Here is a 16,926-nt window from a genome sequence, read left to right as displayed (position 1 = left end):
AATATTCCAAAACTGTTGAAACAGGCAGAAAATGAGCTACAGGTACCGTAATCACAAAGGAGCAGAGAGCTGCTTAACAGCTGCTATAACAGAGGTTGATGATAGCCATAACATAAGCATTTTGTACTTGTGTAATTCCATACATTTAGTACAACAGCCTGAACTTAAGGCTGAAAAGTGAAGAAAGTAAAGCAACTGATTTTGAAGTACAGCATTTCTTATGTATGTTATATGACAGCTAGCAGATGTATTTATACCAAATTTGGAGAGCTGCAAGGCTTTAATGAAAGAGAAGAGACGTGAAAACCTCATGAGAGAGTCAGTTCGTTAATATGAATAGGTATGAACCAGACTGAGATTTAACTACCTCAGGTTGCTCAAGGAACAGGCTATTCTCTTTTCATGTGATCAAAGTCAAACACAGCACAAATTGGAGCAAAATGTACAGCTGTACACTAACTGAATATCATATGCATAAGGATGGACACACATTCATATGCACCATGTCCTTCTCTGAGCATTTTTAGGATGCAACAGGTTTGCAGGCACAGGTGAAATCTTGATGTCAGCTAGCATTAAAAGAAGAATCAACGCAATTTCTAAACACTTGAAAAAATAATATATATATATTTAAAATATGTTAAGGTAATTAAGTTCAGAAATATTTACTGTGTTGTATTTCACAGCTATCTCTCAGAACACAATTACTCATGTGTGAGTAGTTTCATGTCTATGTTGCTACATATTTATTGAAAGAGTGAATGAAATTTTTGAGTTAATACTGAACAGAAACCCCTCCAATGCTGTTGGACGAAGTAAGTCAGTTTTTTTCCGCAGCTGAATAGACATTTCATTTAATAACCAGCTCAAGTTCCACACTACTTTACCACTTGGACATCAGCAAGATCACTGTGACACTGCAGACGTCATCAACGAGTATGTAAATTCTCTACTCTAAATACCATCTATTATTAACTGGCTCTATTCCGTGTCTAATCAAAACCAGACTGCTATCAAGTTCCATAGAAAAAAAACAAACAAAAAACAACAGAGGAGAATTCCCCATGCTCTGAAACATGAGACACTATAACAAGGTATTTTTTTAAGTTAATGCTGGAACATAAGCCATTTAGCTCTCTTGTCTTTTCAAGAGTTTCCATTTCAGATATCCACTTCAAAAATCAAGCAAATGCCCTCTTGTATCTATCTTCACTCAAACCCACAAGATTGCTATGATGCAGTTTTCATGGGAGTCTCAGCAGGGTGACCAACAACTACTAGTCTGAACATAGGCATGAGCAAATCCAGCACGACTCAAATCTTCTCAGACACACTGCTGAAAAAAACATGATGCAAAAGACCTCAGGGGACACACTCACATGTATTTTGGACTCGAGGATGTATTCTTTTCATTCTCCAACTCACTGGTAATTTTACAGGGGATGTGTTCCTACCTCTCAGCTCTAGCCTACCTTATCATCTAACAGAGAACAAAAAAAAAAAAAAGATCACAATTTCTACTGAAGAGGGATGGTGCAGCCTTACACAAGACCACATTTTTGTCTTCAGCTTCCACAAGAAACAGGATAAGGTGAAAAGAAATAAATCCTCAACTACAACTTGTTCAGGCTGCAGAAGAGGGCAAAGGCAACTAAGTGTCATGTCTCAATTGTTTTATACCACATTCAATAAAACTGATGAATACTGTATCTATACAGAATCCATGTGTCCAGTAACACCTCAGAAGCATCTTTCAATTAGATCTGCTCTGTAACTCAGGCAGAAACAATGCAGGTCTCTCTCTGGAACAACAGAAGCATCTTTACAAATGAGGCCTGATCACCAGACCACAAGCATAAAGGTTTGGCCTTATTACTTGAAGCTACATTTCCATTATTTGGAGGACAAACTCCAGAGTAACATGCCTCCACATGACACAAGACTTAGCTGCCAGTTTTCCAGCACTAATTGTGTTTTTGAAAAAAAATAAGTAGCTACATCAGACTGAACTATGATTAGAAAAACAAGGAAAAAAAAAGCAGACACCAAAAATTATATTTACAACAGCTATTAATGCAGAAACCATAACAAAGGAGATAAGGCATTTTAATCAACACTTTGTTGATGGGGGAGGAATATTTTCGTTAGAATTACAGAATGGTTAAGTTTGGAAGGGACCTTAAAGATCATCAGGTTCCAACTTCCCTGCTATGAGCAGGGGCACCTCCCACTAGAACACTGCACAAAGCCTCATCCAATCTGGCCTTGAACACCTCCAAGGAGGGGGAATCAACAACTTCTCTAGGCAACCTATTCCAGTACCTTACCACCCTCATGGTGAAGAATTTCTTCCTGATGTCTAACATAAATCTACCCTCTTTCAGTTTAAAACCCTTTGTCCAATCACTGCCCCTTCTGGTGAAAACTGCCTCCTTCGCTTTCCTGTAGCTCCTTCAGGTACTGGAAGGCTGCTATAAGGTCTCCCTGGAGCCCTCTCCAGGCTGAATAGCCCCAGCTCTCTCACTCTGTCTTCATAGCAGAGGTGTTGCAGCGCTTGGATCATCATGGCCCTTCCCTGGACACGCTCCAACAGGTCTGTATCCTTCCTGTGCTGAGGGTTCCAGAGCTGTACACAGTGTTCCTCCCTGGCCACACTTCTTTCAATGCAGCCCAGGACACAACTGGCTCTCTGGGCTCCAGTGCACACTGGTGGCTCATGTCGAGCTTCTCATCTACTACCACTCCCAAGTCCTTCTCCTCAGTATTGCTCTCTAGTCATTCTTCCCCCAGCATGTGTTTGTGCCTGGGGTTGTGCTGACCCAGGTGCAGGACCTTGCACTTGGCCTTGTTGTGACAGAACATACACAAAGAGAACAATGCTTGGGTTTGCTCACGGAGCAGTTCCTTTGACAACTGGCATTAACAGATAGTTCACAATTAAAAATGAAATTTCTCTGTTTAAAACGCAATACTAGTCAAGCAGAAAAAATCTAAAGTAGGTATTTCAAGCGATGCCAGAATACGTTTTTTGTAGGTTCCCCAACAAGAACAGTACACAACAAGGCCTAATGCAAAACACTAACAGAGATGAAAATGAGCATCTAAGTGTCTCCATCCACCCCATTTCATCACACCTTTGATAATGGATAGAAGTGGATCAAAGTGAAATCACTGTTGGAGGCTCACGGTTCACCAAGGGTCTGGCAATGCTGAATTTCCCATAATTATTTTTGCAAACTACATTTTTTTCTTACATATCTGCCTACATTTTCATGGAAAAGACCAGAACAATGCAGATAATCTAATCCACAAGCTATTATCTCACTATAGGAAATAATGCCTTCCAACAATGGGTCTAACTGACATGAATCTCAACAGAGCTTTTGACTGTGACACTATATATAAGGAGCCATTTTTCTTTCAGTCTTGGAAAAAGATATTCTTATTAGAATCAGATGACACTTGGTTGGCCAGATCACTGCTAGAGCCAGCTGGACTTTTTATTTTCTGTGCCATCTGAACACTAAGTCTGAATGCTCTGTAAGTCTCTTTCTTCAGTACAACCCTTTCCACCGTCCACATACTGTCCTCTATGGCAACACCCACTCTATCCGATGTTGCCCATAGCTTAGCTACATGTATTGGAAAATTTCAGTAAACCAAATGGACATATATATAATTCTGTTATTTACTGGACTTCTGTACTATAACTTTCCTTCCAGAAAAGGGTTGAACAAACCTGAATGGCTCTTCTTGAACTAGTGTAGCATAAACGACAGCTACAAAATTACCATCCATTACGACTACTGTGTCAATTTCTGGAGCCCCCACATAAGGACATGGAGCTGATGGATGGAGTCCAGAGGAGTGCCATGAAGATGATCACAGGGCTGGAGCACCTCTCCTGTGAAGACGGGCTGAAAGAGTTGCAGTTTTTCAGCCTGGAGAAGAGGAAGCTCCCAGGACACCTCATAGAGCCCTTCCTGTACCTGAAGGGCATACAGGAAAGCTGGGAGGGACTTTTTACAAGGGCTTGTAGCACTAGGAAAAGGGGGAATGACTTTACACTGGAAGAAGGTAGGTTTAGGTTAGACATTAAGAAGAAATTCTTCACTATGAGGATGGTCAGACATTGGAACAGGTTCCCTAGGAAAGTCGTGGGTGCCCTGGAAGAGTTTAAAGACAGGCTGGACAGGACCTTGAGCTACCTGGTATAGTGGGCGGTGTCCCTGTACATGCAGGGCAGTTGGAACTACATGATCTTCAAGATTCCTTCCAACCTAAACCATTCTACGATTCTATGATTTTACCTAAGTGGTCTGCCTGTCTTTCATTAACAGCCTGAACTAAGATTCTCGGAGGCCTAGCTGCTGAAGCACCCAAAGGAATGTGGTGCTTGTAGAGGACGTGCCCAGGTATGGTTGGTTTTGCGGGGGATGTCAGGAATGGTTATTTCATGGTAACTAACTAGAATGCTTCCCCCATCTATCCACAGAGAACGTTTGCCTCTACATTCTCCACCCTGCTGACTTTCTCTGCTGCCTCTCTGCAACCTGTACACTATTTCCTGCCACTATTTCTGGAATCTTATTAACCTACCTCACCTCAGTGTGCTACTTTTCAAGGATGAAGGCAAAAGCCAGTCAGTGCCAGGTATAAGTTTAGTTACAGGGAGTGAATACTTCAGTACAGCACTGAAGCTCATTTACCAAGGAACCAAGAAGAGGCAACTGTGTTGTCCTTGTACATACCCTTCAATGCCTGGTTCTCCATTTTACACAGGTGTTCCACCTCCCAGTACTTAACTCCATTACAGTAACAATCACCCCAGTGTGAGACAGCACACTATGACATTTTACAAAGAGAAGACCAGGGCACTATACAGTAGGCTGAGAAGGGAGCAGTTGCCCATGTCCTCCTGGAATCTCTCACTGACATAGGGAAAAATGGCTATTTTCAGTATTTGTTTACAGCTTTCTGGCAGGAAAATAGAGTATCTCTGTGCTGTGGGCAGCTCAGAGATCTTCTAGATAAAGCAAGAACTTTCTTTTCAAGTAAAAGCAGAGAAACGAAGAAGACAGCTTGTCCTGATGTATTCCTATTATCTGTAGAGAAATTACTTGCTCTGTGATGACAATATTTGAGGACACTTTTGCTAACTTTTGCCTAGCTGGTCTAGTCAGCTACCCATGAATTTTAGTTAATGTAAGTACTACAAAAGAAGTCTGTAAAGACTGGTGGACCAAACACAAGATCTCTTTGGCATAAAAGTAACCCATGTATAATAAGGTTAACTGGAAAGGATATATATGGGCTTGGCAACAGCTACGTGCAGGGCATGAAGATCATTAGTTGCAGCAGCGATATCATTAGATAAGCACATAATTTCTAACCACATGACTGCCACATTTATGGAGATGGTGGTAAGAAGACAATACTTTGATATTATGTCTATGCATCACCTGTCAAATGCCAGCAAAAAATCCTGCTGCCCAAAGCTTATCTGTAGTATTATGTTTCCTAACAAGCGTTTCTCACAGACTGTGTATAACCACTAAAAGGCAGCGCAGTGGAAATATTTCAGGTAAGCCAATGAGGCGCTTTTGTACAAAGAAAAGGATGCCCAGATTCATGGTGTCTGTTTGTACATGGCACAATTATTTTTTAAAAGCTGCTTTTGTAATTTAAGCATGTGTATACAGTGAATAAAGTAAGAATGACAGAAAAAAATAGAAACAATTAAAAAACATCATCATGAACAAAGGCAGGTAATCCAGGATTGTAAACCTGTTTTGTGTCACACCTCAAATTTAAACATTTCACTTTGCAAGCCTATCCTTTTTTTCAGATCAAGCATTATAACTTCCTCTATAAAAATAAGGAAGATCTACCAGTGAAGAATTAAAAAATATGATAGTCAGTATGAGTTAGTGTTATCTTCAAACACTGAAAGTACAGGCACATACGTACATCTTTTTTCATTCACAAAAAGATCAGTAGAAGATTGCCTGCTGCAAAGGAGTTAATCTGGATCAAAGCTGAAATCAAACTTTCATTTTGTAATAATATCTCCTTTTTTATCTGCATTTTGTATTTCTCTCAAGTAAGAGTTTAGGAAAAAAGGTCAGTGAGTTGTGATCATGCAAAGGTCAGTCAATTGATTTGCCTTTTAACTTACCAGCTGATAAACAGTTATTAGGAAACACCTGTTATGGCACCACATACGTCAGACAAATAAACCATAAAAATTACATTCCCTCTTTTCCCCAGAATTACATAATTTGCCTGCAAGCATTTTCCACTGCTTTCAGTAGTGTATCTTCTCCAGTATCTGCAACGTATTTTTGCTAAAAAAAATATTCAAATCTAAAGCTTTCCATATCCTTTGGAGTCTTAAGTTCCAGCCTCCTCATTTCTTTAGGTTACATTCAGTAACTGGACATTATCTTATGCCGTAACTGTAAGGGGACAGAATGTGCCACTTAATGTTACTGGTGTCTTACGGTAAGGTAGCTCAACCCGTTGCTCTAAGATAGACAGATTGAATAGTACTAGGCTAAATACTACCTGTAGAAACCTGAAAATGGTATACTGACTTCAACAGTAGCAAATGTGTGTGAAAGCAGAAGAATGCCTACATGGAACATGAACTGCTTGCTAGCACACCTCTGCCATTTCTCCTTCATGTGTGACGCTGTTTTCAGCAATAGAACAACTGTTCCACCAGCTGTCTCAGTAGCGGGGCTGACAGGTTTGAGGCAGGTCCAGTGCCACCACAAACATAACACACTCCACTTCCAAGTAAAAAATATAAATATCCTCTAAATACAATGCAAGGGTTAATTTATTTTTGTTCTAAGGCAGTATCAGGATGTTACGGGTCAGTGGACACCACTCAAATGTATTTTCTGTCCATGAATTTTCAATTTGCTTGGGAGGAACTCCTCACACTGACCAACTTCTGGCACATCACTCATTTGGGTCTGCATAACAGAGCCCATCTTCCACAGAATATTATATCTGGGGTTGTACAACCCACAGAGAAGAGATCTACTGCAAACTTTGCAAATATATAACTATTGCTAAACATGCCAGAGAACCCCATTTTATAAATCTGTATGAACCGTAATTAACTCTTTCTGTATAAAGTTTATTGAATTGCTGGCAGGCAAGTATAATCTTCTCAGATCTAATATTGAAATAATTAAAAAAAAAAAACAATGCAACAAAAGAAACCCCAAAACTTCTACAACTTCAATCCTTCAGAGGCACTTATTCCCCAGTGACACCTTTACAGCAGCAGCAGAAACACACTGAGCTACGCAGTCCAACTCTAAGCTGAATGTTTTAAGCATCTCTCCAGGAAAAACGGATTACAATACTAGCATAAATCTTTCTCCCCTGAGCTTTGGAACACATAAAAATATTCCCTGAGCCTCTCTAACTCTTGTTAGGATTTTTTCAAGTAGTGGTAAGCATGAGTTCTGCTGGTTGCATATTGCTCCCTGGAAGTACAGGAAGGGAATGAAACTCCACCATAATCACACAAATTCATTTACAAAATTTTCTAAAAATAAATCATCAGTGATGTAACTTTTAGCAAGTCCCCTTCTAACAGAATCAAAACCAATATTCTGTTCTTCTTCTTCAGCTGCACAATACCCCCTGTAGCTTCGTGCTAGTTAAACCTAAGTTACTTGGTTTCTGTACTTAACTCACAGTTAAATTAACACAATGATTTCTCAGAATGATTGAGCTACCAATCAAATAGGATTGGTAAATAAATTCAAACTTTGTTTCCAGCCAACAAAAGCTTAAACAATTATTCTAGTTTAAGAGAAAGCACTTCTTTCACCCTCCTGCTGCTCAGACTAGTACTGAACACTGTAGCTTGTAGCATAACAGACTGCCTAGGTTTCTGCTGCATGACACCGACCTTCTCCTGAACAGCAACAAATGACAGCTAAAAAATGGAGAGTCACAGTGAGTGAGACTTCTCAATTTATTGCACTGGTTAAGACTGACCTCACTTTTACAACTTTACCCGATTCAGCCTGAAAGATTAAACACCTGGGGACAAAACAGAAGGTCAGCTAGTTGGCGCATAAACAATGTCTCTGACATCAAGCTTTCCATACACTGTCTAGGGCTTGTAGTCCCATTCTGAAGGGAAAAATCAGATATGGATCTTGCGTACCTGAAGAACTTCATTAAGTTCATTCGCATACCTCTGCGCAGGGGAACAGGACCCAAGGCTTGAAGTTAGAAGGCTCTAGAGAAGGTCGGGGAATTATGTCTCATTTGTAGTGTGAAGTCACTGATGTGACTACACCATACAGGATAAAGGACACTTAGAAGACATTCTGAATCCCAGTGCTCCCTAACAAGCAAGCTATTTCTGGCAACAGATTTCACTGTGATACATACCTTGGGAATATACCCACTTAGCAATCAGGGATAGAACACTTGGGAAAAAATGACTCCCCAGACCTTGTGAGTTCCTTTCCACAGAAAGAGCTAGTTGCTGATAACCTGTTCTCCTTTCTCCTGGATGCTGTTTAAGGTTAAACCTTTGCAATGGAAAGTTCTTCAGGGAGGGGAATCACAGCATAGCAGAAAATGTTTTTCTTTTCTTTTGAGGAGAAAGCCCCGTATATTTTAGGTTCTTCTTTCACAGATGCTTAACTTCTTAAAGAGAACCCTTGGACTGCCAAGTCCCACATGAATTGGCAGCCCACTATGGAACTGGGCAGCTGCTCGATTCCAAGACTTTCATGTGAAGGTTATTACCATGGCATACAAGCACCCAAACAACTTGAGACCTCCACAGGAAGCCAAAGACCACTGCCGAAGATACAGACTTTAACCCTTGACACTCTCAGCCACCATCAGAGGCTGGGAAGCTCTAGTGGCCTCAGACGAACTCAGGGACTTCTGCCGCTCATGGAACCAGAAGCCCTTCTCTCTCTCTCCCTTCCATCAGTTAGCCTAAACAGCCTTTATCAGGTGGCAAGTCCTCCTCTTCCTCCCCCCAAATAGTAAGCATTTCCAGTCTCCTCACCTGGTCAATTTTTACAGTACCTCTCAAGTTAAAAGCAGACGGAGGCTGCATATTGGTATGGCCAAGCCAGGCAAGAAGCATGGTGGGGAACCACGCCAAGGCAGGCAAGTGCCCACGGCTTTGGCAGAGAGGCTTGTTCCCTCTCTGCCTAGGACAGAAGTCAGACGGAACTCCTATTTCACTGCATCTTGCCTGCACCAAAGTTTGTGAACTTTCAATAAAGTTCTGTGTTTTCCTGGCAGCCAGAGAAGAGGATCACAGCTTCTCACTGAAGCACATGCACAGCACAGTAAGCGATAAAGCACAGCTACTGGATTCCTGTGCAACGGCAGAGCAGGATTTCCATGCTGTTGCACGAAATCAGTAGAAGCAACATTTGTGCGCCTTGCCTCTGGAAGTGCGACACGAGAGATCAACGCGGTGCTCGGAGCAGCCTCCTGCAGAGCGCCTATCTCGGCTGAGGGGAGATGTTCGTGCTTACAACTTCAGCCTGTACGCGGAGACGCCTTGGCTAGCCTTCCCTACGAACTTCAAGCCCCATCCAAGGCCCAGAGCAGCGAAATCCTCGCCGAGCCCGTCGCCCTGGGAGCTTCCCCCGCCGCCGCCTGACAGGGCCCGGCCACCGCCGGGACTTCGTCGAGTAACTCACCGCGGCCGCCCTTCCCGTGTGGGGCGGCTCGGGCAGGAGCCGCGGTGCCCACAGGACTGCGCGGGGTCCCGGCAGGCGGGCGGGCTCGCAGCCGCCCCCCGCCTCGGGCAGTACTCACAGCCGCAAGGCGCCCCTGTTTTCCCGCCTGCCGGCGGCCCGCGTATCCTTCTGCTCCTCCGCATCGCACTGCTGCTCCGTCATGAGAACCATCGGCCCGGCTCGGCCCGGCCCGGCCCGGCCCGGCACCGCCCGCCGCTGCCGCACGACAGGCAACCGGTGGCGCGCCTCGCTGCGGGCCGCCCCGCCCCGGCCCTGCCGCCCCGCCCCGGGGCCGGCCCCGCCGCTGCCGGCCTGGGCTGGCGGGAGCCGGAGCGCGGGTTGGCGGCGGGAAGCTGTTACAAACCGGTTCCGCCGGTCCGTTACGGGGGTGGCAGATGCCGCGGGTTGCGGCGGGGAGGTCGGTCCCGCGCAGTGACTAACGCGGCCCCGGCTCTAGCGCCGGGAGCCTGCGCTCCCCGCCTGGCCGGTCTGTTACGCGCCTTAAATTATTCAGTCGGGGAGTTGTGGCGTGAGACGCCGCCTCCCGCTGCCTCGAACAAAAGGTGTCCGTAATGTTCTGTTCTGGGGGGCAGGAGATGCTGTGTCACGGTCTGAAGAGCGATGTTGTCGGGGGCCGGGGCCGCGAGGTGAGGGCAGCCGGGCCGCGGGGCTGCCCGGGCCAGCCTGGGACAGGACCCGCCGGAGCGGCCTCCCGCAGCTGCTCGTGTCGGCGTTTCCCTGCTGTCTCTCTGAAGCAGGCGGTAGGCCAAACACTGGCGCTGGGCCTCCAGGCAGCTGTACTAACATGAACTTCGGTGGTGATTAGCTGGTATTTCCATCCGTGACTGCCTCAGGTGGTTTTTTGTTTCTTCCCCTTCGCCAGCAGCCCAGGCTGCCCGTCTGCCCAGGGCACGGCCCGGTGGTGTGCGAAGAGCAGCCAGCCGAGCCCTGCCCCGGCCTGTGAGAGCGGGGCTGTCCGCGCGGTTGTCCCCTCAGAAATGTTGTTACACGGCAGCATTCGGCACAGCTCGTTTTGCGTGGCAGACACAGACTGTCGAGGTGTGTATGAAGAATTTTTTTCATTACCTGGTTAATACCCGAGTTGTGGTTCAGTTTGGTGAACTAATATTTTCGCGAAGGAAAGACGGAGGCTGCGGCTGTAATTGTCCAAAGAATCTAAATCTTAAGAATGCCAACCTTTGGATGAGAGTTCAAAGTAACACCTCTAGAAAAATGTCTATTTTAATTATTTAATATGTTAGAATATATTAATAAAATTAATAACAAAATGTAATAAGCTTTCTTCCTAACTGTGGGACTGTTCACAGTTGGTGAGGAGAGAATGCATACAGGCGATTGGCCTCTGTTAGAGGACATCAGGATAGGAGATGAGTGTTTATGTACATTTCAGATTAAAATATGTGAGATGTAAATTGCAAGAAAGGTTCTTCAGAAATGTTAGGTCCTGCACCTGTGAGACTTTGCTGCCTTCTGCTCTGCTGTGAAGCCCCTCATCAGGTTTAGCACTGCATTGCAGAGCCTCTCCCACCCCATATGCCAGATGCAAACTTTGTTATCCAAGGGATAACAAAACAGGCCCATCGCAGCTGTCTGGGCGGTTAGTAGAGCTGAAACTGAAAGAGTTGGGAGGGTAGGGTTGGCAGCCTGCATCTGTTTGGACCCAGCACACTTTGCTGGGGTTCGGGAATCAGGGTGAGGTTTTGGATTCCCTGGGGATTGTTCTCGTATCAGCATGCACGGTATGTCTGGAATCAATAAAAAAAGCAACTGCCTACCCTTTTGCCCCTTTTTTGGAGGCCTTCCATTGCACTAGGAAGTTGGTGTTTTGGTCCTAATTTTGAGGCTGAAGGCAGACTTGTGGTTGGGTAACTCATGTAGCTCTGCCCACTACAGCAGAACAAGAATGTGAGAAAGTCTGACTTTAAGATATTTGAACAAACAGAATCAGCTGCTTTTTCAGTGTTTAGATTTTCAGTCTCTGGCAGATTCAGCCACATGTTATTACTGACTGTTTTGTTCACTCATCTCCAGAGGTTCCTGCTTCTGCCACGGTGGTGCAAGAACTGGAAAGGAGCTGCTTGGTTCTGGGAGCTCAGTCTCTGTTTTCAGTAGTCAAGGTATGTACTGTAGAAGAAACTGGCCTTCAAAATAAAGGGATGCCTGCAGCCTAGACACTAAAATACTTTGTTCCATAACATGGTATCTTAGTTCTGGCAAATTTTCCATACATGCCTCTTTAGTGTGTTTTATTATTATCTCTAAGTGACAGTGGAAGTAATAACCAATTATTATAGCTTGTGTTTTTTTGAGAATTTGGAAAATAAACTCTCTTTCCATGCTCTGTCGAATTGTATGTTGCAGCAATTCCAGAGTAAGAGGACATGCTCCTGAGTGATTAAATTCCTGAATGCCAGGATTCTCAGTAATATGAATGAAGAGTGTCTTATATATGGCTGCATAAGTGGATGGAATGTGCTCGAAAATATTATGCTTTTAATTTTATATGCTGTGGCAAGTCATTTATGCAAAAAAAGCATAAAAGACCTTTTACTGCACAGTTACAATTGCTCATGTGTACAGATACAGTAAGGGAAGTATGTGAAGACCAAGCTGCCACCAACAGAGACCCACTGTTATGTGAAAATCTGGACTGTACCAAATCCCATGGCAGTGATACCAATTTTTCTGCATATATAATCTTCTTTTAATATATCTGCCAGCTAGGCAGGAAGCGATAAATACAAATATAGCTTGTTCTATCCTGGTGGATCAGCTTAGCTTGATTTGTCGTCCTCTGCATAGAGGTACAAAGGAAGTCCTGGGTGACATCCAAGTGTGACATCTCTGTATACGGATTACATGGACAAAAATTTCAATCCAAGTGCTCCACTATGTTTAAGACATCAAACAGATTATGTGCATCTGATGAATAATATGCATGCATGTACGTAAATGTTGGATCTGTGTATCAAAAAGAAATATACGTGGATACCTCTTTGAATCAGATATGCATGCATGCATCCAGATATTCATGATATATCTAAATATGGTGATAATTTTGTTGAGAGAAGCCGTTACTCATCTAGCAGTGTCTGAAGAGCAGCAGTATAGTATGTTAAGTATGTAAGAAAGTGAAAGTTAGCACAACTTCTTTGGAGATAAATTGAATCTTCCACCAAAAAAAGCAGTGCCCAGACCTTCCAGGAGCTTAGTAAAGGATTGCTCGTATTCTGTGGAGGGAAGGTTAAAGTGAGGGACACCAGATAATGTGAAAGCATGAATCATGGTATCAGTTTTCTAACAGTCTTTACATCAGATGGGGTTGTGAATAATAAGCTATTCTACTGAGCTGGATAGACTTACTGCTTTGTCTTATTTAGAACTAGAAGCTATATTACTTGAGGAAAGCAACAATGTAGACATGTCTTGCATAACAAGGCCTCACAGGGTGAATGCCTAAACGCAGGTGCAAGCCTTTGAGCAGTAAACTGGCAGCTAGTGTTTTGGGTGCTCATAACTGAGCTGTGAAGACAATAAACCTTTTGGGAGATGGTGGGTATGTGCTTGTCTCTTTTAACATGCGTGCTTGTATTAATCTGAACTAAGCCTCAGGCTTAGAACATTGCATTGAATGTTTCCGAGGGATATAATTTCAATGCAGAAGTGAATTTCCTTTAAATAAGTTCACATTTCCATCAAAAAATCTTCAGAGAGAAAACCTGAATTCATGGCTCCTTTCTTGTGTCCAAACAAAAACCCAGCTGCACAGAACAATCTTCACAGTATGTAACAAGTTGTAACAGTTTTTTTCTGTCATTTTGCTATATGCAAAATATAGAGAAATATTAATACCAGATCACGGATAGAAAGCACAAGTATTGTATTTAATTGATTTATGCAATGTAATGCATGAAATGAGCTGCCAAGCCAGGATTAGAACCAAGGACCCTTTTGACTTCCATTCCCATGAGTTTGCATACCTCTCCATACTGTACTTTTTTTCCTGCCTTTTTAAAAAATGTATTTTTTATCTAATATCAGTGCTACTGGCAAATGATCAATCTTCACTTTTTAATATTTTATTTGACATACAACCACATCTGATTATTGCTAGGGTTGATGTTAACATACATAGCAGTGTGGCATTCACAGAGCAGGTGGTCAGTAGTCCTGGTCTAAATTGCTTAATAATTTGCTTAAAAATCTAATTCTCTTATAGTAAATATATTTTTTTCAGGGTAATTCTGAAGATTAGTGAAAACCACAGGCTTGAAATTTTTCTAAAGTGTATGAGATCTGGGTGTAGGGTGTTGATTCACATTATAGGGATAAGCTCCAAAGCAGAGGTTGGGATCTCTTGTTTTTGCCAACATTTTGATATGGACTACTGGAAAATGTTTTGTTCTAGTGTTAGGAAGCTCTATACATTTGTGCTGATAAAATGCTGCATATACATGTGGCCAATACTTTTATGACTACAAATCTCTCATCTGTAAGGCATGACTAACACCTCAGCTATGGCTCCAGAGTCTTAATTTGCTTCTGAAATCAGTTCCACCCTGCATAAGGAAAAACATGCTGCCATGGGGATAAACTCACTTCTCCTGTCTGAAATGTTAATAACCCCCTGGACTCTGGCAAGTTTGTGCTCATCCACATGAAGCCAATTACAGGGAGGTGAAAACAAAGGTAAATAAAACTTAGCCATATAGACAGTTTTTGTCCTCAGGCATTATTAAGTAGGATAAATAAGAGCAATCATGAATATAATACATTTTCTTTGTGCATAGGTCTTAATATGTGGGAAATATGCTCTAAGTAGGACTGTATTGAAAATAGTACTTAAAAATGCAGAGCCTGCATTTCTTTTTCTGAAAAGCATTTTCATTTATTTTTCATGTGGCTCTTTTTGGATAAGGCTATTGTGGGTGTGATAAACACATGGAAAGCAAGTTTGGTGAGAGCTTGGTCCAGCTTTTAGCTCATTGAGTGCAATCATGCATTTGTCTTACTAGATTGTCTAGTATTTGCAGCCTGCTATTCCATCATTGCTACTAATAAAGGAATAGTTTCATGGTAGGGCTGCATAATCAACTTGGTAAAGTGGATTTCTAGAAGGCCTGCCCTGTCTCTTGCTACTTGGCAGGCAGATTGATTATTGAGAAATCTGAGGCAGAGGACTCTGTTCTTTGTAAGGGCTGATCACATTGCTTTTCGAGCATATATGATACTTCTTTTTGTGTACTGGTTATCTAGTGTTAAATAAAGAAGTAGGTAAGACTGTCTGCCCAGTGCTCTTGGCTGGACAGAGAGAAGAGGGCAAACTTTCTGTTGCCGAAGTTATAAGCTGTTAAACATCACCTACTTGTATTGAATCCTCCATGTACCACTCTATGTACTTCTCTCCCATGCCTAATTGGAAAATGAGATCAAGACAGGCATACAAAAACATATGTGGATGTTGTTTTAAAAAAACAGACTGTAAGTGATTACTTCTAGATAAGAGCCTTTGAGAGCTCTAATTAAAACATAAAATTTGTGATTCCTTAATCTCTGTTCAAACTATTGGACATTTATCTCTTTGACATTTGAATTAGAACAAGGACAGTATGCACATATAATATTAAAAAACCCGCATAACATTTTAAAAGAGGAAAAATGAGGCCAGCAGACTTATTTATACTTATGACCCAATTAGTGATACGAGCTGTCACCCCATATAAAGAATTTGTTTGCAGCTACAAAGAAACACAATTCAGTCACACAAAGAATGTATTTCCTCAAATCACTTCAGGGTGGCTGGACACTGAGCAGATACTAAGGAGAATTCTTGGTAAATAATTTTCAGATTAGTTAAGAACTAATAAATATTTAAAGCTCCTATGAATAGCTTTTTAAAGCTAGTTTTTTTCATAGTTTTTTGATATAAATACTACTGATGTGTACTTGTCTCTCTCTTGCAATAGGTGTAAAGGGTAAATGGTAAGTGCCAGTAACCCTCTGAGGCTGCATTCCTTCATTAATCTATGCTTAAGTGTGCATGATTTATCCATAACTCTTCATTACATTGAATTCCACCACAGTCCACAATCTCAAGAAGTCCACCCTCCCGAAGTAAGAAAACAGATTTCACCTTAAAAATGGCTTGTGGTTGTTCTGTCAACAAACCCTTTTACACTGTTCATGCAAGCATTCAACTGCCATCAATACTCCTTGTGATTATGGTAGCATTTCTTCTGAAGCATAATTTAATAGACATTAAGTTTCCTGTATGCACTCATAAAAAGATTTTGTTAAATTCCCTGTTTTAACAAAGCTTAGTTTTATTTTATATGGAGACGGACTCAAATATCATAGATATTATTGGATGACCTTGCAGAGGTCATCTTAAGATGTGCTATGCACATTCAAAGCCTTTCTTCTGTGTAATAGATAAGGAAAGAGAGAACACCCTCCTGTCCTCTTTTACAGTTGTGTAACTTTTACAGTAACACTAGTGATATTATCATTTCTGCATGCATTGCCTTCTCATATTAAGCTTCCTCTTCAGGCTATTTTTACTGCTCTGTTTGTCCCACTACCCTGCTGTGTTGCTCCCCCCCAGCACTGAGTACATACAGGACACTCAAACACATTGGTATTTACCTTACAAACACTGATCCGACACTCTCTGTAGGGCTGACTGGGGTGCCATTGCTTGATTTTCGGAAGCTGTTCTGACTTTCAAAATTAAAAACTGAGTCCTCTAAAGAATTCCTTTTTCTCATTGTTTTAATGGAGTTAACTGCAGAGTTAGTGAAGTTCAGTTCCAGAGTGATCCTTCAAATGCACAGCCTTTCACTGCTCTAGGAAGTGTGGGCTTAATATGACTCCAGCTCAGGCTAGTTTTTCAAATCAGTTAATGAGTAACATATTGACGTGACATCATAAGGTGGTTTTCTTTTTTATCTGCAACACTTTGTAGGTTTACTTGGAAATGAAAATAAGGAAATCAAGGTGCACTGTGTCTTTGGAAAGTCATTGTTAATAGCAATAACTTGTTTTGATGAATTAAGAGAACGAAAGAATGTAGAACAAGAACTCTAATTCAAATGATGTTTCATTGCAGGTTTATACCAAAACCTGTGACATGTTCTGCCATAAATTCTACTTTGTA

The 16,926-nt window shown here is 42.2% G+C and overlaps 1 protein-coding gene across 5 annotated transcripts in view; it reads right to left on the bottom strand.

Moving 5' to 3' along the window:
• The window catches only part of GRAMD2B (GRAM domain containing 2B), a 43,859-nt gene extending 27,253 nt beyond the window's left edge, over positions 1-16,606 (bottom strand). For 2 of the 5 annotated variants that reach the window (XR_007891888.1, XM_051643480.1), the window contains exon 1: positions 16,416-16,606. Coding sequence is in view for 3 of the 5 variants with exons in the window: in XM_051643480.1 (XP_051499440.1) it covers positions 16,416-16,537 (122 nt within the window). In the remaining 2 variants the exon portion in view is untranslated. Of the gene's footprint in view, positions 1-8,197; positions 8,257-9,828; positions 9,940-15,135; positions 15,183-16,415 lie in introns of those variants that run through there. The other 3 variants (XM_051643483.1, XM_051643481.1, XM_051643482.1) reach the window with 3 other exon arrangements.
• Between the last annotated feature and the right edge of the window lie 320 nt (positions 16,607-16,926).

The sequence above is a fragment of the Apus apus genome, chromosome Z, assembly GCF_020740795.1.
Source record: "Apus apus isolate bApuApu2 chromosome Z, bApuApu2.pri.cur, whole genome shotgun sequence".
In the NCBI taxonomy this organism is placed as follows: Eukaryota; Metazoa; Chordata; class Aves; order Apodiformes; family Apodidae; genus Apus; species Apus apus.
This window is presented reverse-complemented; position numbering and strand designations above follow the sequence as displayed.